The sequence below is a fragment of the Oryctolagus cuniculus genome, chromosome 6, assembly GCF_964237555.1.
Source record: "Oryctolagus cuniculus chromosome 6, mOryCun1.1, whole genome shotgun sequence".
NCBI classification, from domain to species: domain Eukaryota; kingdom Metazoa; phylum Chordata; class Mammalia; order Lagomorpha; family Leporidae; genus Oryctolagus; species Oryctolagus cuniculus.
In genome coordinates this window covers 79834211-79860351 of record NC_091437.1, presented here as the reverse complement: position 1 = coordinate 79860351, position 26141 = coordinate 79834211, and the positions used below count along the sequence as shown (strand labels likewise).

General features: G+C 37.4%; 1 protein-coding gene across 1 annotated transcript in view; it reads right to left on the bottom strand.

The window, feature by feature from the left end:
• Positions 1–26141, bottom strand: part of RP1 (RP1 axonemal microtubule associated) — a 315423-nt gene that overhangs the window by 149774 nt on the left and 139508 nt on the right. Inside the window, exons 16-17 of the mRNA XM_017341307.3 lie at positions 14690–14867; positions 2039–2170 (exon numbers count right to left, since the gene is read on the bottom strand). Of these exons, the coding sequence (XP_017196796.3) occupies positions 2039–2170; positions 14690–14867 (310 nt within the window). The remainder of the gene's footprint in view (positions 1–2038; positions 2171–14689; positions 14868–26141) is intronic.

The following is a 26141-nucleotide window of genomic DNA, read 5'->3' as shown; positions in this document are numbered from 1 at the left end:
ACAAAATTTTTAAGACATACTGAAGCTTTCTCTAAGGCATTTTGCCACTCATTATATACTAGAGATTTCAGCAAGCAAGCTATTCTCAATGAAGTTAAATTTTACTTGAGTTGACTATCCCTGATATAGGTGCCACTAGTATCTCACAAAAGACTGAATTCTTCTGTGAGAGGTTTTAACTAAGTACATATTTCTTATAGTGTGACTCTTCACACTGCTCCATGGGTCCATGACACAATATGGATATGGAGAACTAGAAATAGCAATAAAAATCAAAAGGCTAATTGCTCTTCCCTATAGTTGATGTGATACCATCATCTATTATCTGTTACTATCTGAAAGGAAAGATAGTACACTCAGTAGTTTTCAAGACCACAATTTAAAGGTAACATTATTATTCATCTGTCTCTTAGCATGGGTCTAAAAAATAGTCAGAGAGAGTGACCCTCTATTTCATTTTACCCAAAGATGACTAGATTCTGATGCATAGAATTTGTCATATATCTACATTGTACTTCTCACTCAGAGGATGGTAATACATTTAGCAGTCAGAAAGTCAGACTAAGGCAGAAACAGAAATTCAAATCTCTGGGACTAGAGTGCTTTATTCATATCTCAGTTTCTATATCAGAGATATGGTAATTATTTTGCTGTTGCTTGGACTTTAGTAAGAACCTACTTGTTTCTCATAAAATATATGAATAAAAACTTTCTGACAGTTCAATATAATATAAAAACTTAATACTATCTTCTTTGGAAATGAATGTTCTGTAGTGAACATTTTTTAAAAGTTTTATTTTATTTTATTTTATTTTATTTTTGACAGGCAGAGTGGACAGTGAGAGAGAGAGTCAGAGAGAAAGGTCTTTCTTTTTTCGTTGGTTCACCCCTCAATGAAGCTGTGGCCAGCGAGCTACGGCCAGTGCACCGCGCTGATCTTAAGCCAGGATCCAGGTGCTTCTCCTGGTCTCCCATGTGGGTGCAGGGCCCAGGGACTTGGGCCATCCTCCACTACCTTCCCAGGCCACAGCAGAGAGCTGGACTGGAAGAGGAGCAACCGGGACAGAATCCGGCGCCCCAACCAGACCTAGAACCCAGTGTGCTGGCGCTGCATATGGAGGATTAGCCTATTGAGCTGCGGCACTGGCCAAGATTTGTTTTATTTTATTTATTTGAAAGACAGAGTTACAGAGAGAGGTAGAGCCAGAGAGAGAGAGAGAGAGAGAGAGAGGTCTTCCATCTACTGGTTCACTCCCCAAATGACCACAACGGCCAGAGCTGAGCTGATCCGAAGCCAGAAACCAGGAGCTTCTTCCAGGTCTCCCAAGCAGGTACAAGTGCCCAAGCACTTGCACCATTTTCCACTGCTTTCCCAGGCCATAGCAGAGAGCTGGATCAGAAGTGGAGCAGCCGAGACTAGAACTGGCGCCCATACAGGATGCTGGCGCTGCAGGATGCGGTTTTAACCCACTGTGCCACAGCACTGGCCCCTATAGTGAATATTAATTTAGACAAATGCAAAGATGGATGTTTGATATAGCATGCCACTTGGGACTCCCACATCCCATATATGAGTGCCTGGGTTCAAGTCCTGGCTACACTTCCAAATCCACCTTCCTGTTAATGTATACCTTGAGAAGCAGAAACTGGTTGTTCAAATATTTGGATCTCTGTCACCCACATGGGAGACTCAGATTGGGTTCTACCTTCTAGCTTTGGCCTGGCCCAGCCCTGGCTACTGCAGCCATTTGAGGAGTGAACCAGTAAATGAATACCTCTGTCTGTCTGACTCATTCAAGTAAGATAAAAATAAAAATGAAAAAAAATTGAAAGACACATTTATACATTTTAAAATAGATGTATTCCTGAAACATAAAACTAAAGCACAAAAAAGCAAGATATTATTTGAAAAGCAGTTTACATGGTATAACACATTATAATAATATAATACATATTATAAAAGTAATATGACATTCTTCTTGAAATAAGCAATGCAGGTGAGGAGGGAGGAGAGGAGGAGGAGGAAGATACTGCTTACTTGTAGTTGAAGAAGGAAAGAAAGTTCTATCTTCAGGTGCTGGTGGTGTTTCTTTCTGTTTTAACAGCTCAGAGGTATTTTCTTCCCCTTGGTTGGGTGTTGCAGACATTCCTGCTGGATTTTCTCTGCCAACTGAAATTAAGATTTTAAAAGATGGTATCCTTCAAAAATCACCTGTTTCTTCTCAGAATGCCCACCATATGTTCAGCTATGCAAGTTTAAGTTTTGGTATTGTTTCCACTTCAATGCCTAGTCAAACCTTTACACCCCGCACTGCAGTTACCAGAAAATGACTTTTTATTCTTACCAATAGGCTATGCATGAATGATATTGCTATAAAACCTATTCACTGTTTTGTAAATCCAAGCAATAGTTTTATACTCTAGTATGAATCAAATGACATGCTCAGAATATTTTTCTTACACTTTATAAATAGGAACCCCGTTGATAATCTAATACTTTCCCTTCCTCAAATGGGGAAACCGACTAACATACCATTCAAATAGAACCTTACTGAAATATGAGAATCAATAAAACACACACATACTTATAAGTGAAGAAAAATAGTAGCTACTTTCCTGCCTTTTATTTAGAAGCAAGTTGTTTTGGAGTCTTCTTCAGAAGCAGATATCTCCAACTTGTTTGAATAATGACTTCCATTTTGCAGTATTTGCTCATGAGTGCTATTTATATTTCAGATTTCAAAGTTTAAGTTGTTTGTGTTCTTTATTTAGGATCAGGTTTAGGATGACTATTTTTTTAATATTTATTTATTTATTTATTTATTTGAAAGAGTTACACAGAGAAAGAGAGGGAGAGGGAGAGGGAGAGGGAGAGGGAGAGGGAGAGGGAGAGGAAGAGAGAGAGAGAGACAGCCTTTCATCCACTGGTTCACTCTCCAACTGGCCACAACGGCCAGAGCTGCACCAATCTGAAGCCAGGAGCCAGGAGCTTCTTCCGGGTCTCCCACACAGGTGCAGGGGCCCAAGGACTTGGGCCATCTTCTACTGCTTTCCCAGGCCATAGCAGAGAGCTGTATTAGAAGAGCTGCCAGGACTTGAACTGACACCTATAAGGGATGCTGGCACTGCAGGCGGTGGCTTTATCTGCTATGCCACAGCGCCGGCCCTGACAATTTATTTTTTAAATGATAGTAATTCACACCATGAAGTTTGAGTAACAAACTGAGTTTTGAGTAACAAAAGTCATATATGAGGGGTATTCAAAAAGTTCACGGAAAGTGCATGAAAAAAATTATGCATGGATTTAAAAATCTTTTGCACCAAGATAAACATCTTTTAATTTCATTTTTCACAATTTTTGAAATTGTCTACTATTTTGAAATTGTCTACTACTATGAAGTCCCTACATACATATCTGAATCTACATAATTATACATGATAGCATCTACTTCTTAATATCACAATTTCTATTAATGATTTAGATATCTCATAAACAAGAAAATCTGATGGTATGGTTAACAGAAACTATTGCAGCTTAATCGCATGGAATGATGGCACAGACAGTACAAAATAGTATCTGAAGACCTGCCCATGATCACATTATTTATTCTTCATGTATCCTTAATTTCAAACAATAATAAGCTATTAAATACCAAACTCCATTTTAAAAAGAGTTTTCCATATGGGTTATTTACAATGTAATGCTTCGACATTGGAGACTGGTAATCATAACAAAATTTTAAAATATTAAAAGAAAGATCAGAAATAACTAGAAATACACTCATTCAGAGTAAATGAACACTTGGAAAGAAAAAATGAAAATGGATCCTAAATAATTAAGGTCCCATTTATTCACGGAATAATGCAAAAGCCCAGGATTTGTAAAGAGAAGAGAAACTATTGTCCAGTCACTTGCATAGCACTAGGATTAAATCAATGCCTAAGACATGGCTTTTGCCATGGATGGGATTACAGCCCAAAGGGAGAACACACAAATGCTAACTTCTGAACACTCTGTTGAGTGCTATAACAGACAAAGGCACAAAGTACACAAGGAACAGAGGGGAGGAAGCAATCAATGTACCAGCCCAGAAAGTAGAAACAAGTACAGCAAGGGTTACACAACAGGGTCAGCCGAAGTAGAATTGTGAAATGAGTGAGCATCCCTCAGCTCCCCACCCTCCTTACTCTGGCTTCTCCACATTCAACATCAGCCTTTCACAATGGAAACAACACAGCCAGAAACTAAAACACAGAAGCCATTTGCTGGAAATGCCATTCAGGATGTTTCAATCCCTCTGCCCAGTGTCGTACTCACTGTTACGTTTTAGTCAGGTGGATCACAGAAGGAGGTCCAAAATCCAAATATCAAAGTGGGCCTCCAATAATACTCTGAGTTGGGACAATTCTCACCCGTGTTCTCTTGTAATCTGACTTTCACAATTTAAGAAAAAATGTGAAAATTTATCAACAACAATGCAAAATAAAAACTACGATGAAATGCAACTTTATTGTCCTCTCCCTACCACTATCTCTTTCCCTATCCAAGTCTATTTAATGTGCAGAGTAATTCATAACTTCAATGATGCTTTCCAGGTAACTACAAGGAAAAGTTTATCCTACTAAAACAAGCTTTGGAGTTGGACTTCTCTGTCTATAATGAAACAAAAGTAATTCAAAACTTGCAGCAAGATACTCGTGTTTAGCCTATTCAGTCAAGATGCCCAAGTATCTGAGTTCAATTCCTGGCTTGAACCCCTGACTCCAGCATCCTTCTAATGTGTAACCTGGAAGGCAGCAAGTTATAGCTCAAATAGTAGAGTTCCTGTCACCCATGTGGGAGACCTGGGTTATGTTCTCAGTTTCCTGGTTTTATTTCTGGCCAAACCCAGCCACACCTATTACAGGCATTTGAGGAGTAGATGGGAGCTCTGTCCGCCTTTGTCTGTGCCTCTCTCTCTCTCACTATCTCTCAAATTAAACAAACAAACAAAAACCCTACAGTTTCAAAGGGATCAGAATGGCAGGGAGAGGACGAAGTTAATGGAACATGTTCAATCTACCATATACAGTGATTCTAAAATGATAAAATGATTAGTGTGATTGATATGAACTTTAAAAATGTCACTCTCTGCACAAAACACTATAAGATAGTTTTTAATACTTTCTGAGTCATTGATCCTTTTGAAAATCTAAAGAAGGTCATGTACATCTTCTCACTTCAAATGCACACTCATGCATATTTGCACACAATGTACTTCCTCAAAATATGTTTACTTGCAATTTCCTAAGGTTCACAGACTCAGGCAAAAAGTTCTTACTCTAAAACAGTATCATTATTTTCATTTACAGGTGACAAAATAGAGATTGAGATGTTAATTAATTTAATTAGGGGTCTATTGCTAGCTATGGAAATAATACACAACATTTCTTCTATGCCATTCATTCCTTTAACAAGGACACCTTGCACAACTACTCTGAGCCAGGCACTGTGCTTTCTTTTTTTTTCTTTCTTTCTTTAGAAAGCTTTTATTTAGGCCAGCGCCATGACTCACATGGTTAATCCTCTACCTATGGCGCTGGCACCTGGGGTTCTAGTCCCAGTTGGGGTGTCAGGTACTAGTCCTCGTTGCTCCTCTTCCAGTCTGGCTCTCTGCTGTGGCCTGGAAGGGCAGTGGAGGATGGCCCAACTGCTTGGGCCCCTGCATCCACGTGGGAGACCAGGAGGAAGTACCCAGCTCCTGGCTTTGGATGGGCTCAGCGTGCTGGCCGTAGTGGCCATTGGGGGAGTGAACCAATGGAAGGAAGACCTTTCTGTCTCTCTCTCTCACTGTCTGTGACTCTCTCTATGTCTCTCTCTCTCATTGTCTAACTCTGCCTGGCAAAAAAAGAAAAAAGAAAGTTTTTTTTAAAGAATACCAGTTTCACAGGTACAGCTTTAGGAATATAGCAGTTCTTCCCCCATACACACCCTCCCACCCCTGCTCCCATACCACATCCTACTCCCTCTCTCATTCCAATCTTCATCAAGATTAGTTTTTAATTAACTTTATATGCAGAAGACCAACTCTATACTAAGTAAAGATTTGCACAGTTTGCACCCACACAGACACACAAAGTATAGAGTACTATTTAAAAACAAGTTTTACACTTAATTCTCATAGCACAATTCATTAAGGCCAGATGTCCTACATGGGGAGCAAGTACACAGTGACTCCTGTTGTTGATTTAATGATACCATTGACATTAATATTTATGACCTCAGTGATCACCCAAGGCTCTTGTCATAAGCTGCCAAGGCTATGGAAGCCTTTTAAGTCCACAAACTCCATCACTATTTAGACAAGGCCATAGCAAAGTGGAAGTTCTCTTCTCCCTCAGAGATAAGTACATCTTTCTTTGATGGCCCCTTCTTTCTATGGGGATCTCACTCTCAGAGATCCTTCATGTAGATCATTCTTTGCCACAATATCTTGGCTTTCCACGTCTGAAAGGTTCTCATGGGCTTTTCACCAGATCCAAATGCCTTAAGGGATGATTCTGAGGTCAGAGTGCTGTTTAGAGCTTCTTCCAGGTCACCCATGCGGGTGCAGGGGGCCAAGGACTTGGGTTGTTATCTACTGCTTTCCCAGGCCATAGCAGAGAGCTGGATCAGAAGTGGAGCAGCCAGGACTGAACCAGCGCCCGTTCTATGAGTCTGCTGTGTGGACTACTTCCCATGTTGGAGCATTGTCTCCTTTTTAATTCTATCTATTGTTATTATTATCAGACACTTGGTCTTATTTAAGTGATCTCTTTGAAACTTAATCCTATCTATATGATCAATTACACACTTATTATGATCACTGTAACACCTAAGATGGCATTAGTACCACCTAGCTTAATGGGATTTGTAGCCCTATGGCAAGTTCTTACCTTTACCCATAGGGGTAAGTCTGTTTGAATGTGTGCAAAACTATACATCTCCTTCTCTTATTCCCACCTTGTTTTTTACTGGGATCTATTTTCAATTGGATTTAAGCACATATGAATAATTCTGCATTAAGAGTTCAGCCAATGGTATTAAGTAAGAAAATAGTAAAAAAAATAAGATAATAAACTGTTACTCAACAGTCAAAACAAGGGCAATTCAAACATTTGCTTCTCATAATGTCAATTTCACATCTACAGGTTTCCTTTTAGGTGCTCTGTTAGTTGTCCCAGATGATGGAGAACATATTGCATTTATCCATTTGGGAATGGCTTATATCACTAAAAATGATGTCTTCCAGATTCATCCATTTTGTTAAAAATGACCAGATTTAATTTTTTACTGCTGTGTAGTATTCCATAGAGTACATATCCAATAATTTCTTTATCCAGTCTTCTGTTAATGACCATTTAGTTGGTTCCATGTCTTAGCTATTGTGAATTGAGCTACAATAAACATGGAGGTGCAGATAGCTCTTTTATTTGCTGATTTCATATCCCTTTCATAAATTCTTTGGAGTGTAATGGCTGGGTCATATGGTAGGACTATATTCAGATTTCTGAGGTACCTTCAAACTATCTTCGATAGTAGTTTTAGCAGTTTGCATTCCCACTGACAGTGGATTAGGGTATCTTTCTCCCCACATCCTGGCCAGCATTTGTTGTTTGTTGGTTTCTGTCTGAAATTCATTCTAGCCGGGGTGAAGTGAAACCTCACTGTGGTTTTGATTTGCATTTCCCTGACAGCTAATGATCCTGAGCATTTTTTCATGTGTCTGTTGGCCATTTCCTCTTTTGAAAAACGTCTGTTTAAGTCTTTGGCCCATCTCTTAACTGGGTTATTTGCTTTGTTGTTGTGGAGTTTCTTGATCTTTTTGTAGATTCTGGTTATTTATCCTTTATTATTTGCATCATTTGTAAATACTTTCTCCCATTTTGTCAGATGCCTCTTCACTTTGCTGACTATTACTTTTCTCATACAGAAACTTCTCAATGTGAAGGAATCTCATTTGTTAAATTTGGCTTTGCCTGCACCCCTGGGTTTTTTTCCAAGAAGTCTCTGCCTGTGCCAATATTCTGCAGGGTTTTTCAAATGTTCTCTAATAATTTGATGGTGTCAGGCCATATATTTAGATCTTTAATCCATGTTGAGTGGATTTTTGTGTAAGGTTTGAGGTAGGGGTCTGGTTTCATACTTCTGTATGTGGAAATCCAGTTTTCCCAGCACCATTTTTTGAAGATATTGTCCTTGCTCCAGGGATTGGTTTTAGCTCCTTGATCAAATATAAATTGGTTGTAGATGTTTGGATTGATTTCTGGTATTTCTATTCTGTTCCATTGGTCTATCCATCTATTTTTGTACCAGTACCAGACTGTTTTGATTATAACTTCTTTGTAGTGTATCTTGAAATCTGGTATTGTGATACGTTCAGTTTTGTTTTTGTTTTATAAGATTGCTTTAGCTATTTGAGTTCTCCTGTGGCCTCCATAAGAATTTCAGCATCATTTTTTCTAGATTTGAGAAGAATGTCTTTGGTGTTTAGTTTGGTATCACATTGAATCTGTAAATTTTTTTCTGAAGAATGGACATTTTGATGATATTAATTCTTCCAAAATATGAACATGGAAGATTTTTCCATTTTTTCTATATTTTCCTATTTCTTTCCTTTTTTATACTATTTTTTTAACTTTTACTTAATGAATATAAATTTCCAAAATACAGAATATGGATTACAATGTCTTCCCCCCCATAATGTCCCTCCAACCCACAACCCTCCCCTTATCCACTTCCTCTCCCCTTCCATTCACATCAAGATTCATTTTCGATTCTCTTTATATACAGAAGATCAGTTTAGCATACATTAAGTAAAGATTTCAACAGTTTGCTCCCACACAGAAACATAAAGTGAAAAATACTGTTTGAGTACTAGTTATAGCATTAAATCTCAATGTACAGCACACTAAGGACAAAGATCCTACATGAGGAGTAAGTGCACAGTGACTCCTGTTGTTGACTTAACAAATTGACACTCTTGTTTATGGCATCAGTAATCACCCGAGGCTCTTGTCATGAGCTGCCAAGCCTATGGAAGCTCCCTGAGTTCGCTGACTCTGATCATATTTAGACAAGGCCATGGTCAAAGTGGAAGTTGTCTCCTCCCTTCAGAGAAAGGTACCTCCTTCTTTGATGACCCATTCTTTCCACTGGGATCTCACTCACGGAGATCTTTCATTTAGGTTTTTTTTTCCCCCAGAGTGTCTTGGCTTTCCATGCCTGAAATACTCTCATGGGCTTTTCAGCCAGATCCGCATGCCTTAAGGGCTCATTATGAGGCCAGAGTGCTGTTTAGGACATTTGCCATTCTATGGGTCTGCTGTGTATCTCACTTCCCATGTTGGATCATTCTCTCCCTTTTTGATTCTATCAGCTAGTATTTGCAGACACTAGTCTTGTTTATGTGATCCCTTTGGTTCTTAGTCCTATCATTATGATCAATTGTGAACAGAAATTGATCACTTGGACTAGTGAGATGGCATTGGTACATGCCACCTCGATGGGATTGAATTCGAATCCCCTGGTATGTTTCTAACTCTACCATTTGAGGTAAGTCAGCATGAGCATGTCCCGAATTGCACATCTCTTCCCTCTCTTATTCCCACTCTTATATTGAAAAGTGATCACTTTTCAGTTAAGTTTCAGCACTTAAGAAGAATTGTGTATTGATTACAATATTCAACCAAAAGTATTAAGTAGAACAAATAAAATAAATACTAAGAGGGATAACATATTAAGCTGCTCATCAACAGTCAGGGTGAGGGCTAATCAAGTCACCGTTTCTCATAGTGTTCATTTCACTTTAACAGGTTTCCTTTTTGGTGCTCAGTTAGTTGTCACCTATCAAGGAGAACAAGTGGTATTTGTCCCTTTGGGATTGGCTTATTTCACTCAACATAATGTTTTCCAAATTCCTAACAGGGATCACATTTCAGTTAAAATTTAAACACCTAAGAATAATTGTGTGTTAATTACAGAGTTCAACCAATGCTACTAGAACAAAAAAAATACTAAAATGGATAAAGTATTACATTGTACATCAACCGTCAGGACAAGAGCTGATCAAGTCACTGTTTCTCATAGTGTCCATTTCACTTCAACAAGTTTCCCCTTTGGTGCTCAGTTAGTTGTCGCCGATCAGGGAGAACATATGATATTTGTTCCTTTGGGACTGGCTTAATCCTATTTCTTTCTTTAATGTTCTTAATTCTCATCATAGAGATCTTTGACATCCTTGGTTAAATTTATTCCAAGGCATTTGATTTGTTTTGTAACTATTGTGAATGAAATTATCTTAGAAGTTTTTTGTCAGACATGGAATTGTCTGTGTATAACAAGGCTGTTGATTTTTGTGTATTGACTTTACATCCTGCTACTTTACCAAACTCTCCAATGAGTTCCAACAGTCTCTTAGTGAAGTGATTTGGATCCCCTATATATAGAATCATGTCATCTGCAAAAAGGGATACTTTGACTTCTTCCTTCCCAATTTGTATTCCTTTGATTTCTTTTTCTTGCCTAATGGCTCTGCCTAAAAATTCTAGAAGTATATTGAATAGCAATGGTGAGAGTGTGCATCCCTGTCTGGTACCAGATCTTAGTGGGAATGCTTCCAACTTTTCCTCATTCAGGACATCGCTGGCCATGGTTTGTCATAAATTGTCTTGATTGTGCTGAGAAATGTTCCTTCTATACCCAATTTGCTTAGAGTTTTAATCATGAAATGGTGTTGTATTTTATCAAATTCTTTCTCTGCATCTATTGAGATAATCATATGGTTTTTGTTCTGCAGTTTGTTAATATGATGTATCACATTGTTTGATTTGTGAATGTTGAGCCATCCCTGCATACTGAGGATAAATCCCACTTGGTCTGGGTGGATGATCTTTCTGATATGTTGTTGAATATTCGATTGGCTAGAATTTTGTTGAGGATTTGTGCTTCTATGCTCATCAGGAAAATTGGTCTGTAATTCTCTTTCCCTGCGGCATCTATTTCAGGTTTAGGAATTAAGGTGATTCTGGCTTTGTAGAACGAATTTGGGAGGATTCCCTCTCAATTGTTCTGAATAGTTTGAGAAGAATTGGAGTTAGTTCTTTAAATGTCTGGTAGAATTCAGCAGTGAATCCATCCGGTCCTGGGCCTTTCTTTGTTGGGAGGGCCTTTATTACTAATTCAATTTCTACGTTGGTTATGGGTCTGTTTAGGTTTTCCATGTTTTCAAGCTCAATTTAGGTAAGTTGTATGTGTCCAGGAATCTATCCATTTCTTCTGGGTTCCCCAGTTTGTTGGCATACAGCTCTTTGTAGTAATTTCTGATGATTCTTTTTATTTCTGTGGTATCTGTTGTTCCATTTCCTTTTTCATCTCTAATTTTATTGTTTTGGGTCTTCTTTCTCCTTTTTTTTGGCTAGCTGGGCCAATGGTGTGTCAATTGTGTTTATTTTTTCAAAAAAACCTACTCTTCATTTTGCTGACATTTTGTATTTTTTTGGATTCAATTTTGTTGATTTCTTCTCTAATTTTAATTATTTCTTTTCTCCTACTAATATGGGGTTTGGTTTGCTGTTATTTTTCAAGATCCTTGAGATGCATCGAAAGCTCATTTATTTGGTGGTTTTCCAATTTCTTGATGTAGGCACCTATTGCTATAAAGTTTCCTCTTGACACTGCTTTTATTGTAGCCCATAAGTTTTTTGTGTTATCTTCATTTGTTTCCAGAATGTTTTTTTATTTCTTTTATGATTTCTTCAGTGATCCACTGTTCATTCAGGAGCACGCTGTTTAGGCTACATGTGTTTCCATATGCTCTAGAGATTCCTGAGTTGCTGATTTCCAGCTTCATTACATTGTGGTATTAGAAGATGCATGGTATGATTTCAACTTTTTAAAATTTGCTGAGACTTGCTTTATGGCCAGAATATGTGGTCAATCCTAGAGAAAATTCCATGAATTGCTGAGAAGAATGTATATAATGCAACTGTAGGATGAAAAGTACTGTAGATATCTGTTAGGTCCATTTGGTCTATAGTGTTGATTAAATCTGCTGTTTCCTTATTGATTTTCTGCCTCGTTGATTTGCCTATTGCTGAAAGTGGAGAATTGAAGTGGTGGAATGAGAAGGCCGTGCCAAGATGGCCACTGGCATGCGAGCATCAGTTACTCAGGAAATGGTTTGGAAACCATTCTGTTTTTCTTATCCCACAGGAAACCTGGGCTGGCTATAGCTCAGTGGTTCCTTCCACACAGTAGCTATTTGAAGGAAACCTAACTTTACTTGGGAAAAGGGGGAAGTGGGTAAAAGTAAGGACATATATCTACACAAACCAGAATTCCCAATGGTTCCCTCCCTTATAGTAAACACAAGCCTTTGTACCTGAACCATTCTGTGTACTTCCTTCTGCTGAAGTGTTCAGAGTTTAATGATTAATTAACATTAACATAAATTTCTAAGAGGAATTGCAGTGAATTATTCTGCAGGTAAACGTTTCATTACGGTACCAGCAGAAAAAAATATGAATTTGATGTAGAAGCCAAAATGCATGAGGTACACACATGGATTTCTTAACACTGGGAATCTTTTCCTATGAAATGGGTAGGTATTACTAGAAACTGTATTTTGAAGAAAGGTTGATGCTTTTATACCCTACTTTGGAACTCCTAGGATTTACAATGCACCCACAAAATGTTAAAGCCATGTCCCCTATATTCCTGCACTTTTTAAGAAAGGTAGTTGCCACCAGTAAATAAAGAAACACAAACAATCCAGGCTCCAGTAATAGAATTAGATTTAGTCAGTAAAGAAGAATGACTTCATTTCTATTGCTTCTATTGATGCTAATGCCCTAAGATGACAAACGAGGTTATTCATTCTCTCCCGTGCGATGCCACAAATTACTTTTTCTGTTTCTCGCTTCCTTTTCTAATTATTGCTATCTTCTCATTCTCTTCTTTACTTTTCTGCTCCCTCCTCATTATTTCTCATTCCTTCCTTCTATTCCAGTCAGGGGCTGTCCCCTGCTAGCCATTTCTCAATGCTCTTCTACGCTAGCCTATATCCTTCTGCCTACTTCCAAGTCATCTGTTTCTCATCAGAGCTCCAGAGACAGTAGCACATGCATTTTGCTGATCAGGAATGTACTCCCTGTCATCCTGTGGATTGGGGAAGTGATGGCAGTAACTTAGGGTATACTAGCCCAGTGATTTGTAAAATTTTGAATGTGGCAACTAAACACTGAGAAGTAATTAAGGCAGATACCATAAACAATAGGGCCAGATATGCCATCACGCTAAATAAGGCTGTGTTCTTACTTTACACTATCTTCCTTAGTGTATTTTACACACACACACACACACACATACACATACATATAGGTAGACTCATACCAAAAAAAAAAAAAGTAAAGAAGAGTCAGGCTGGCTAAGATAATTATCCAGAGTTTGATTTAAGCCAAATTTTATGGACCCACACCAGGTACAAATTGGCAGCAAACTAAACGTTCAGACCATTAAAAACCAGCATATGGGAGCTAGCGCTGTGGCACAGCAGGTGAAGCTGCCTGCATGCAGTGCCAGCATCAAAAATTCATGCTGGTTCATGCTCCAGCTGCTCCACTTGCAATCCAGCTCTCAGCTATGGCCTGGGAAAATAGTAGAAGATGACCCAAGTGCTTGGGCCCCTGCACCCATATGGGAGACCCAGAAGAAGCTCCCGGCTCCTGGCTTCGGAGAGGCGCAGCTCTGGTTGTTGCAGCCAATTAGGGAGTGAACCAGCAGTTGGAAGACCTTTCTCTGTATATATATCCAACTATCTCTGCCTCTCCTCTCTCTGTGTAACTCTGACCTTCAAATAAATAAATAAATCTTTAAAAATAATAACCACAATATGTACCTCATTAGCCTTGGGGTTCAAGCAAAGCTCAAATCCTGTTGATATTGATCTTTATTTAATCTCCTTTTATACTGCAAGAATTAAAAATTAAAGCAATGGGAGTGGATATGTGGCATTGTTTGGGACACTGGCATCCCGTATTTGAGTGCCTGGCTTCAAGTCCTAGTTCCACTCTTGATTCTAGCTTCCTGCTAATATGTACCCACTTTGTGATGTTGCAGGTCTATGAATCAAGTATTTGAGTTCCTGCCACACACATGGGAGACCCAAAATCTGAGTTCCCAGCTCCTGGTTTTGGCCCAGTCCAACCCCAGCTGTTGCAGGCATTTGGGAAGTAAACCAGCATATAACAGATCTTTTTCAGTCTGTCTGTCTCTTTCTGTCTGTATGTCTCTCTCCACCCCTGCTCTGCCTTTCAAATTATTTTAAAAAAGTAATAAACCTGAATATTTTTAACAGCTTCATCCTCTCTCAGAGTGCAGAGATATTCTTAAATAACAAAAATATTCAAATATAAACATGGACACACACACACGTGAATTCAAATACACAAATTAAAAGATGTAAAGGAGTTAAATGTAACAAAAGCTCTGTATCTGGCATTAATTATCTAAAATTTGAGGTAAGTGGTCTTCATTATGTTCTTCTTCCAGTGCTCCTAGAATTATAACCATAAAAGCTAAATCGTAGAGATTTTCTTAGTAAAAATGTGATTAAAGTACCTAAATCATCACACAGCAAGTCAAAACCAAAGTATTTCAGAGAAAACATACATTGGATGACTTGTGGATAGAAGCAAACATTTTCATCCTTAGTATAAACAACTGGTCTTGTCTGTCCATCTGACCAAAGTCCAACAAACAATCCAGGGCTCCTCGCAGATTCCAAACTTATGGATGCATTTTCCAAGTTCTTCTTAATTTTAAAATGACAGTCAACGTCTCCTGTACCCTACAATCAATACATGCTTTCGTAAGTGTGAGCCAACACTGAAACCAGTAATTTTGCAAGAATATTGTTTTACTTAAGTTTCAAAACATCATGATAAATTCAGAACATTTTCCTGTTAATTGCACTGTGTGATTCATCAAGTTCCCTAAGATCTAGAAACAGAGACCACCTGATAGGCAGAGGCAATGGCTTATGCCTTTGAGGAAAACCCTCTGAATCACAAAGGAGCTTCATTTAAGGACAGTGTAGTGTCTGCTGTGTTTCATTTCAGAGGGGCTGACTTATAGACGTGAACACAGTACACTAAAATATGAAGTTTTACTCTTCATAAAATAGCCATGCACTGCTTGATGGGGATACTTTCTGAGAAATGTATCAGTAACAAATTTCTTCATTATGTGAACATTGTAGCTTGGACTTACAGAAACCTAACAGAAAAACTTATGTCACATACAGGTTCAATAATGTGTGTAACGTGTATGTGTGTGTATGTGTGCGTGCATGCGTGTATGATATAGCCTATTACTCCCAAGGACCATGATGAACAAAACAACAGGAGATAAAATCAAGCAGAAGAGAAAATGATGCAATCGATAGATGCAGTAAACATGAGATATATGAGGCTGCATCTGGCATAACACAGTTCAGTACTTTAAAGTAAGTTTTTCTTCATCAGTAGTATACTTAACAATAGTATAGCAAATACATACATCAACAGCAATCATTTATTATCATTCTCAAGTATTATGTATTGGACATACTGTATGTACTATGCTTTTATATCACTGACAGTGCAGGTGTGTTTAAGACAGCTCGCCATAAACCTGGGTGTAGCACAATGTGCTACAACAGCTCTGATATCACTGGGTAATAGGAATTTCTCCACGTCATTGTGATCTAATGGTACTGCTATCACATATGTAGCCTGTCATTGACAAGATATCATTCAGTGCATGACTGTAAAATGAGGGAAGAGGAAAAAATGTACTTCTTTATCATAAATCCATTTACACTTAAATATAAACCAAGTTTCCATACACAAATTACACACAGCATTTGGCAAAACATTCAGTAATTAGGTGCTTAGGAGTAAGCCTTATACTTATCAGATCATTAAAATCACCTTTCCCTTTTTTAGGATATTAATAATCAAATATTGGAAAATATTTCATCTTCCATTGTGCAAAAGTTTTCTTATAATATTTCACAGTTCTAGAAAATGAATTTTTTGATAACAAACTAAAATTTTCATTAGAAGCTATTATTTTAGAAAACTGATAGAAATTTAGAAAACTATCTTTCTATAACGGAAAATTATATCCTAATTTCCATTCAAATATGAGATTCTTGTAGGTAAGAATCATGCCTGTTTCTCTTTCTCATTTTATAAATATAAATTAAGCAACTTTTATCTCTAGTTCTCATTATGGATACAGTAAGACTCTGGCCTTGATTCATTTATGGTCAAGTACAGGAGACAACTACACATGTAGTTGACAATAAGTCCAATAGGATACAGCCAGACTCCTGGGGTGTGGGGAAAGAAGAAAAAAGGCACCGAATTCAGGAGAATCAGGAAAGACTTCCTGGAGAAGGTGAAGTAAGTATTAAATAACACCAAGCTAAGGAAAGAAAGCTGAGCTGGGGGTGAACCTAGGGAATGAACAAAGGCAGAGAGGCAGCAGGCAGCATGATATGTAGATGAATAAGCTTGCTGACATTGATGAACACCAGAGAGAAGGTAAGAGCAGAAAAGTAGGTTCAGTTTGTATGCCACCCAGGGAGTTTGGGCTTTAACTCAGATCACAGGGATTACTGATGGATTTTATGAACATATGTTAAACTGCCTTCAAGACATTTCTTGAATGTCTTTCTAATACCTCTCCAACAGAAAAATCCCATATTTACCCAATTAGCTAGTTATGCATCCCTTTTTTGTTTTCTAATAACTATTAACATGACCTTTGTTCTGCATTCTACCTCCTCATGTAGTCTTGGAGATTCCATTTATTTTTCTTTAGTAAAACTTACTTTTTAGAAGTTTTGGATTTACAGAAAAATTCAGTACAGAGTTCCCATTTAAATGTCTACACTCAATTTTCCTTATTATTACCATCATACATTCATACAATATGTTTGTTACAATTAATGACCCAATGCTGATACATTAGTATTAGCCTATACTTTATTTAGGTTTCCTTAATTTTTATCAAATGTCTTTATCTGTCTGTCCAGGATCTTATTAAGGGTGTCACATTCATGTAACAATCATGTCTCCTTAGGCTCCTCTTTGCTATGGCAGTTTCCCAGACTTTCCTTGTTTTTCAGTCCTTGAAAATTTTCAGTACAGGTCAGAATTGTTAACATACACCCCCATGAGAAACAACTTCATCGTCTAGAGTACAGTATGCAATTCCCTTTTGCCTTTAGTCTTACTGACTCCCTTTACTTACAGAGATAGGTCAGTACCTATTCTCATAATCCTCTTCTCAGTTCTTTCATATGAATGACTTTTGTCACCATCTGCATTCTTTCCTGAGACTTCTGAACAATGTTTATCTACATATGTTAAGATTCACTCTATGTGCTATATAGTCCTATAGATTTTGTCAAATGCATAATGTCTAGTGTCTCCCAATACAGTGGCACACAAATCCACTATGTCTCTTATTCATCCTCTCTTCATTCTTATCTAATCTCTAGCAACCACTACTGACTTTATTTTCCTTAGTTTTGCATTTTTCAGAATGTCATATAATTGGAATTGTATAATATGCAGCCTTTTCACACTGGCTTCTTACATTTAGTAATATGAATTGTTAAAGTTACTTCAATATGTTTTCATGGCTTATAGCTCATTACTTTTAATTGCTAAACAATATTTCACTGTATGGGTATACCCCAGAATATCCATTCAGCTAGTAAAGCACATCTTGGTGATTCCCTATTTCAGGTGATTATGGAAAAAGCTGCTATAAACATTTACATTCAATTTTGTGAAAGCATATGATGTGTATCTAGAATCGTTTTTGTATGTAGACATTGTCTTTATTCTTTTGCCAAGTATCAGTTGACTCTACTTTTGAGGGTCCATTTCCAAGCTCTGTATTCTATCCTATTAATTCTTGCATCTTTTCTTTCAATACCACTCTGTCTTAATCACTACAGCCTCACAGTAAGTCTTTGTTTTTCTTTTTTCTTTTTTTATTTTTATTTATTTATTTATTTATTTTTTTTTTTTGACAGGCAGAGTGGACAATGAGAGAGACAGACAGAGAGAAAGGTCTTCCTTTGCCGTTGGTTCACCCTCCAATGGCCGCCGAGGCTGGTGCGCTGCGGCCAGCGCACCGCACTGATCTGATAGCTGGAGCCAGGTACTTATCCTGTTCTCCTACGGGGTGCAGGGCCCAAGGACTTGGGCCATCCTCCACTGCACTCCCTGGCCACAGCAGAGAGCTGGCCTGGAAGAGGGGCAACCAGGACAAAATCCGGCACCCTGACTGGAACTAGAACCCGGTGTGCCGGCGCCGCAAGGCGGAGGATTAGCCTAGTTAGCTGTGGCACTGGCCAACACAGTAAGTCTTGAAATTGAGTTTGGCCAGTCCTCTGATTTTGTTTCTTTTCATTGTTTTTTGAGATATTCTTGAACCTTTGCTTTTCATAGAGACTTATGACCAGTTTATAAATATCTATAAAATAGTTTGTTGCTATTATATTGAAAATATGTGGGTAAGAGCTGACACTAGGCTTGAGTATCCAAATCCATAAACATGGACTATCTGTTCTTTTTTTAAAGATTTTCTTTAATTTCTTTCATCAGAGTTTCATATATTTCTATATAAGCATTTTGCACATATTTTGTGAAATTCACACCTTATTTTTTGTGATGTAGCTGGTGTTTTTAACATCAAAATTCAATTGTTATTTACTAGTATAAGAAAGCAATTGCAAGCCGGCGCCGTGGCTGAATAGGCTAATCCTCCGCCTTGTGGCGCCGGCACACTGGGTTCTAGTCCCGGTCAGGGTGCTGGATTCTGTCCCGGTTGCCCCTCTTCCAGTCCAGCTCTCTGCTGTGGCCAGGGAGTGCAGTGGAGGATGGCCCAAGTGCTTGGGCCCTGCACCCGCATGGGAGACCAGGATAAGCACCTGGCTCCCGCCTTCGGATCAGCACAAGTGCAGCGGCCGCAGCGCGCCAGCCATGGCGGCCATTGGAGGGTGAACCAACGGCAAAAGGAAGACCTCTCTCTCTCTGTCTCTCTTTCACTGTCCACTCTGCCTGTCAAAAAAAAAAAAAAAAAGAAAGCAATTGCACTATGACCTTGTTATAATCATTATAATCATTTATTAGTTTAATTTCTGCTGACTCTTTGGTATTTCCTTCATAATAATATTACCTGTAAAAAAAGATAAGTTTTTTATTTCTTCTTTCCCAACATATATTCATTTTACTTCCTTCTCCTATTTTATTACACTAGCTATGACTACAGTAAAATTTTCAGTAGGAGTAGTATGAGGGGGCATCCTTGCTTTGTTCCTAATCTGAGGGGTAAAGCATCTAGTTTCTCACCCATTAAGTATTATTTTATATGTAAGTGTGTTGTGGATATTTTAATGAGGTGAGAAAGTTATAGATGTGCTTTATGAAGATGAGAAAGTTACCATCTATTCACTATTGTTTTCATTTTGTTTTATACCAATATTCAATCATCCACTATTACTAAATATTCCATAAAAATATTTATCAAACTTGGCTCAGACACTTCAGTTTTATTACTACTTCCCAGACCTCATCTCATAACTAGATAACTACAACAACTAATTGAAATAAAGATACTATTTTTGACTTATCAAACTAATATTTTCTTATTGATAATTGTCCCAAGGATCTCTTAACTCCTAGATCAAGAATGATCATGTGCCTTAGGTAAGTAAAATCTAGCCTAGAACAAATAAATCTTTGCTCAGCTTTGTTTCCAAATAGAAGGGCTTCAAGAACTCTGTAGCAAATAAATAAATGAAAGAAAAGTGTTTTCATTTGCACTAAGAAGGTTTTTCTTAATATTTTTCAAGTGATCTACTTTCAGTTTACTTTATACTCATAGGATTAACTTTACACTAAGTAAAGAGTTCAACAAATAGTAAAAAGGAAAAAACACTGTTCTTCAACAGTAGAGACAAGGGTTATAAACAATCATCAAATTTCAAAATGTCATTTTCACTCCTATACACTCTACTTTTGTCACTCTATTAGATCAGGGAAAATATATGACATTTGTCTTTATGGGAACTGGTTTATTTCACTAAGTATAATGGTTGTAATTTCATCCATTTTGTTGCAAAAGAAAAGATTTCATTCTTTGAGAGACATCTGGGTTGATTCCATATCCTAGCTATTGTGAATTGAGCTGCTATAAACATGGGGGTACAAATAACTCTTTCATATGCTGATTTCATTTCTCTTGGGTAAATTCCCAAGTGTGAGATAGCTGTGTCATTTGGAATATATATTTTCAGCTTTCTAAAGTATCTCCATTCCACAGTGGCTATACTAGTTTACATTCGCACCAACAGTGAATTGGGGTATCTTTCCCCCCACATCCTCATCAGCCTTTGTTGTTTGTTTATTTCTGTATGAGAAACATTCTAACCAGGGTGAGGTGAAACCTCACTGTGATTTTTTTTTTTACTGTATAGATTTCTTTTTTTTTCAAAATTTTTTGTAAAAAATACTTATCTTTTAATTCATTTTTTCTGATGACTTTTTGATGCATTCTTACCTGCATCTATAAATATATATGTCAAATCATTTTAATATCTTTATCTTTCTTTACTTTTATTTAATGAATATAAATTTCCAAAATACAGCTTATGGATTACAATGGCTCCCCCCCCGACATAACGTCCCTCCCACCCGCTACCCTCCCCTTTCCCACTCCCTCTCCACTTCCATTCACATCAAGATTCATTTTCAAGTCTCTTTATATACAGAAGATCAGTTTAGCATACATTAAGTAAAGATTTCAACAGTTTGCTCCCACACAGAAACATAAAGTGAGTTATAGTTATAGCATTGAGTACTAGTTATAGCATTAAATCTCAATGTACAGCACACTAAGGACAGAGATCTTACATGAGGAGTAAGTGCACAGTGACTCCTGTTGTTGACTTAACAAATTGACACTCTTGTTTATGGCATCAGTAATCACCCTAGGCTCTTGTCATGAGCTGCCAAGGCTATGGAAGCCCCCTGAGTTCACCGACTCTGATCATATTTAGACAAGGCCATGGTCAAAGTGGAAGTTATTCTTTATCATTTGCATAGTTTGCAAATATCCTCTCCCAGTTTGTCAGTGGCCTCTTCACTTTGTTTCTTTTGCAGTACAGAAGTTTCTTAGCCTGATGTTAATCCCATTTGTCTATTTTTGTTTTGGTTGCCTGTGCTTCTGAGATTTTTTCCAAAAAGCATTTGCCTATGCCAGTGTCTTGCAGACTTTCCCCAATGCTCTCCTCTAGTAATTTGATAGCATCAGGTCATAGATTTAGATCCTTGATCCATTTTGAGTTGATCTTTATATGAGGTGTAAGTTAGGGGTCTTGTTTAATACTTCTGCACACAAAGATCCAATTTTCTTAGCACCATCTGTTGAACACACTATCTTTTCTCCAGAGATTGATTTTACCTCCTTTGAAAAAAATTGGTTGTAGATGTGTGTGTTAATTTCTGGAGTTTCTATTCTGTTTCATTAGTCTACATGTCTATTTTTGTGCCAGTACCACATTATTTTGACTACAATTGCCCTGTAGTATGTCTTGAAATCTGGTATTGTGAAGTCTCTGGCTTTGCTTTTGTTATTTAAGATTGATTTACGAAAATGAATCTTGATGTGAATGGAAGGGGAGAGGGAGTGGGAAAGGGGAGGGTTGTTGGTGGGAGGGACGGTATGGGGGGGGAAGCCATTGTAACCCATGAGTCGTACTTTGGAAATTTATATTCATTAAATAAAAGATTAAAAAAAATAAAAATAAATAAAAATAAAAAAAAATAAATAAATAAATAAAACATGTAGTTAAAGAAAAAAAAAAAGATTGATTTAGCTATTCGGAATCTCTTGTGTTTACAAAATGAATTTTAGCATTAATTTATATAGATCTGAGAAGAATGTTGTTGGTATCTTATTGGGATCACACTGAATATATAAATTGCTTTTGGTAGCATGGACATTTTGATGATTTTAAGTCTTCTCAACAATGAACATGAAACATTTTTGTATTTTTCATGTCTTATTCTATTTCTTCCTTTATTTATGGAGACATAAAATACTGCCAAAAGAAATTCCAAAATTGAAATTCCTAAATTTAGAGTTAGCCCTGGAAGACTGGACATCATAGAGTTTATATGAGGAAGCCGTTGAAAATATGGATACTGTATATGACATAGAAGAAACTTCCACGCCACAAGAAGTAAAGCACATCTGGTGCTAGGAGTAGGGTCCTGGGGTAAACAAACTAGAAGACAGAAATGGAAGTCCTTATTTGGAGATTATCCTTGGTATATATGGCAGGAGAAACATTCACATATTTGAAGGTGTGAAACTTAGGATTTGAGTGTCTGTCCCAGCATATTCATAAATTCTAGTTAGAGTATCCCATTGTTTAGCATAATATTGCTGTATCGTGGGACTATACAGAAGATGGACATAAATCATCTGAGGAAGAAGTCTGAAAATATGACACAGATATAGCTTCCTAACTCACCACAGTGCATACAGAAACATTAAGGAATGTAGAGTTACCCCATGCCTCAATGGCAGACTCAGTACTAAGAGATCTAGTGACAAGGGAGAGGGCTAGACTAATTACAAGTTGGGTACAGAGTCTTGACCCATGTGACCAAAGCCTATTTAGGAGTCTCAAGCCTCATGTTATACCAAATGTTTAAATGTTTAAGGCTACAGTATCAGGTCTCATTTGCTATTATAGATGATAGATTTTTCCAAAGACAAACAAAATTAATCACACCACAGTAGAGAAACATGTGGGCCTGAAGAACAGTGTTTGTCCAGTGTACTATCTTGATAACTTTTTAAAAAAAGTTTTTGCATTCAGATATAATCAAGAATTAAATAAGGAGAATGAGTGAATGAATGAATAAAACCCTCATTCATTATTATTAACCTATAAGTGACTAATCTTTGAACTGGATAGAAACCAAGATATGCAAGCTTTAATTTGAAGGAAAAATCAATCAACTGAATTAAATAGATTGTAAAATGCTAGAACCATGGTTGCACTTCAGGTAAACTTCAGGGCTTGTAAGCCAAATTGTATTTCATTATAGTAACCTCATACTTATTCTTCTAAACTTTAGGTTATCCATAAACTAGCCTATCTTATACACAGAGGCAGGATTTATGAACTTTAATATCATTTTCAACCCACAATCACCCAAGCTTACAACAGATACCTTAATGAAAATCTGTCATTTTTCTTTAAAGATTTCAGGTCTAAGTGACCATGACTCATGTAATTGAAAACACTTTCACAGACACATCTCTTTGCTTACCAACTTAGTATCTACCTCTGATGTACTGTTCACATTGTGGTGTAATTATCTGTTCACATTGTCCTTTTCCTCTTTAACTTCCAAGTTTCCTGAGGGCAGAGTACATTCCTTGCTATAGCTACTGTAGGACTTATAACAAGCAGTTTCTGCCTTTCAGTAGAAAACGCAATAACTGTCAGCTTTAAGAAAATTTTTATTTTGTGAATTTCTAAGTTCACATTTTGCTTATGAATTAACCTTCCCTTATTCTTTGATAACAAAAAGTAAAATAGAATTATTACATCTAAAATACACCATTCTTGGGAAATTTCTTCTGACTCATTCACTCTGCTCAAATTGAATCATGGAAACAGAAGGAGTGATTGAGTCACCTGGGAGTAGCTCCTGTTATCTCAAGGTCTGCAGGATACAGCATTGGTTACTTTTGTGGCTCTGGAGACAGACAGACTTGCAATTTGGCCCAGGTTTCTACCTGTTTAGGGGGGGCAAAGCTGACCTAGGTTGATATGCAGCTCATTGCAATACATTACCACGTGAAATTTCATACCTACCAGCCACAATGACAGAGAAGAGCAGACAATAAAAGGAGCAAAAAAGCATAGCCACTAGATTACAAGAAATCTGTACTTCCAAGAAAAAAAAAAGAATATCCCTCACCTCTATTAGAATATATATATTCTTATATATATGTGTGTGTGTGTATATATATATATATATATATATATATATATCCCCTTTCATTAAACAATTCATATAGTGGTAAAATACACTACAGAGATAGGGTCAGTCCTCTGAGTGAACATGCATTGAAATGCTTGCTGCTTGCTATTTGCTATTCTCTGATTCACTCATGAATTCTTTCCTGAGGCAAAGTCAAAAACCTGGGTACCAGTCAGTAAGCCCTCACTGTCTGGTGCTATCTTTCTTCGAGAGTCAACCAGGAGATTAGAGATAACTCCAAAACAAATCAAAATGTGCTCATCTCATTTGATCTTTCTTCTTATGAGTCTTGTGAGTCTATCCATCTGCCAACAACCACTATCTTTTCTTTTTTTCTTCTCTTTGCTTCAGTTCACTGGGGCCACAAGTCTCTCACTTGGGTTCCATGTAGTAGGCTGGAGCACCACTCTGGCTTAACAAGACTGTCTACCAAAATCAACAGTTGAGGCATTGGAAAAACTACCACCTTCAGCTATGGGGAAGAGGGAAGCACTATCTACCAACAGGAAGTTCACTGGAATTGCGGTTGCCTGGAGTCTCAAAGGGGACGTGGAGTATTCCATACCATAATGGCTGAGATGAGCAAGGACTAGGGGCCTTTAGACTATCCCTGCTGAGGAGCCTTGAATGACCTGACATGGCAGGTAAGAAAAATCATTTTTTATTAGACACAACTAGACAACCACTCTTTGGCCTCTCACTCTTTTTAAAAATTTTATTTAAGGTATACAAGTTCCATGTATTTCATATATATAGATATAGGAACACAGTGATATTTTCCCACCCTACACTCATTCCTGACCATACTCCAACACTTCTTCCACCTCCCTCTCCCACTCTTAACTTTACAAAGTTCTATTTTCATATACTTTATGCTCACAATGCTAACCTTCCACTAAGTAGAGTTCAAGAAATAGAATAAGGAAGAGGAAAAAAAAAAAAAAAAAAAAAAAACCACTGTTCCTCAACAGAAGAGATAAGAGCTATAAACAATCATCAAATCTGAAAATGTCCATTTCAGTCCAATACATTACATTTTAGGTACTCTACTAGTTACCCCAGATCAGGGAAAACATATGATACCTGTCTTTTTGGGAGTGCCTTATTGCACTAAGTGTAATAGTTTCCAGCCCTATCCATTGTTGCAAAAGACAAGATTTCTTTTCTTTCTTTCTTTTTTTTTACAGCTCAATGGTACCCTATAGAGTATATAAACTAAAATTCCTTTCTCCAGTCATCAGTTAAGGAACATCTGGGTTGATTCCCTATCATAGCTATCATGAATTGAGCCACTATAAACATGGGGGTACAGATAACTCTTTCATATGCTGATTTATTTTTGCTTGGGTAAAATCCCAGGAGTGGGATTGCTGGGTAATATGATAGGTCTATATTCAGATTTCTAAGGTATCTCCACACTGTCTTCCACAGTGGCTGCACCAGTTCACATTCCCACCAACAGTGGATTATGGTAGCTTTTTCTCCACATCCTCATCAGCCTTCAATGGTTGTTGATTTCTGTAAGAAAGCCATCCTAACAGGAGTAAGGTGAAATCTCATTGTGGTTTTGATTTGCATTTCCCTAATGGCTAGTGATTCTGAGCATTTTTCAGGTGTCTGTTGGCCATTTGAATCTCCTCACTTGAAAAATGCCTGTTCAACTGGGTCATAGAAGAAATCAAAAGAGAAATCAAAAACTTTCTGGAAGTAAATGAGGACAACAGTACAACATATCAAAACTTATGGGATACAGCAAAACCAGTGTTAAGAGGAAATTTTATAGCAATAGGTGCCTACATCAAAAAATTGGACAGGCACCAAATAAATGAGCCTTCAATGCATCTCAAGGATCTAGAAAAACTGCAGCAAACCAGACCCAAATCTAGTAGGAGAAGAAAAATAATTAAGATCAGAGAAGAAATCAACAGGATTGAATCAAAAAAAATTACAAAAAAACAGCAAAACGAGGAGCTGGTTTTTTGAAAAAATAA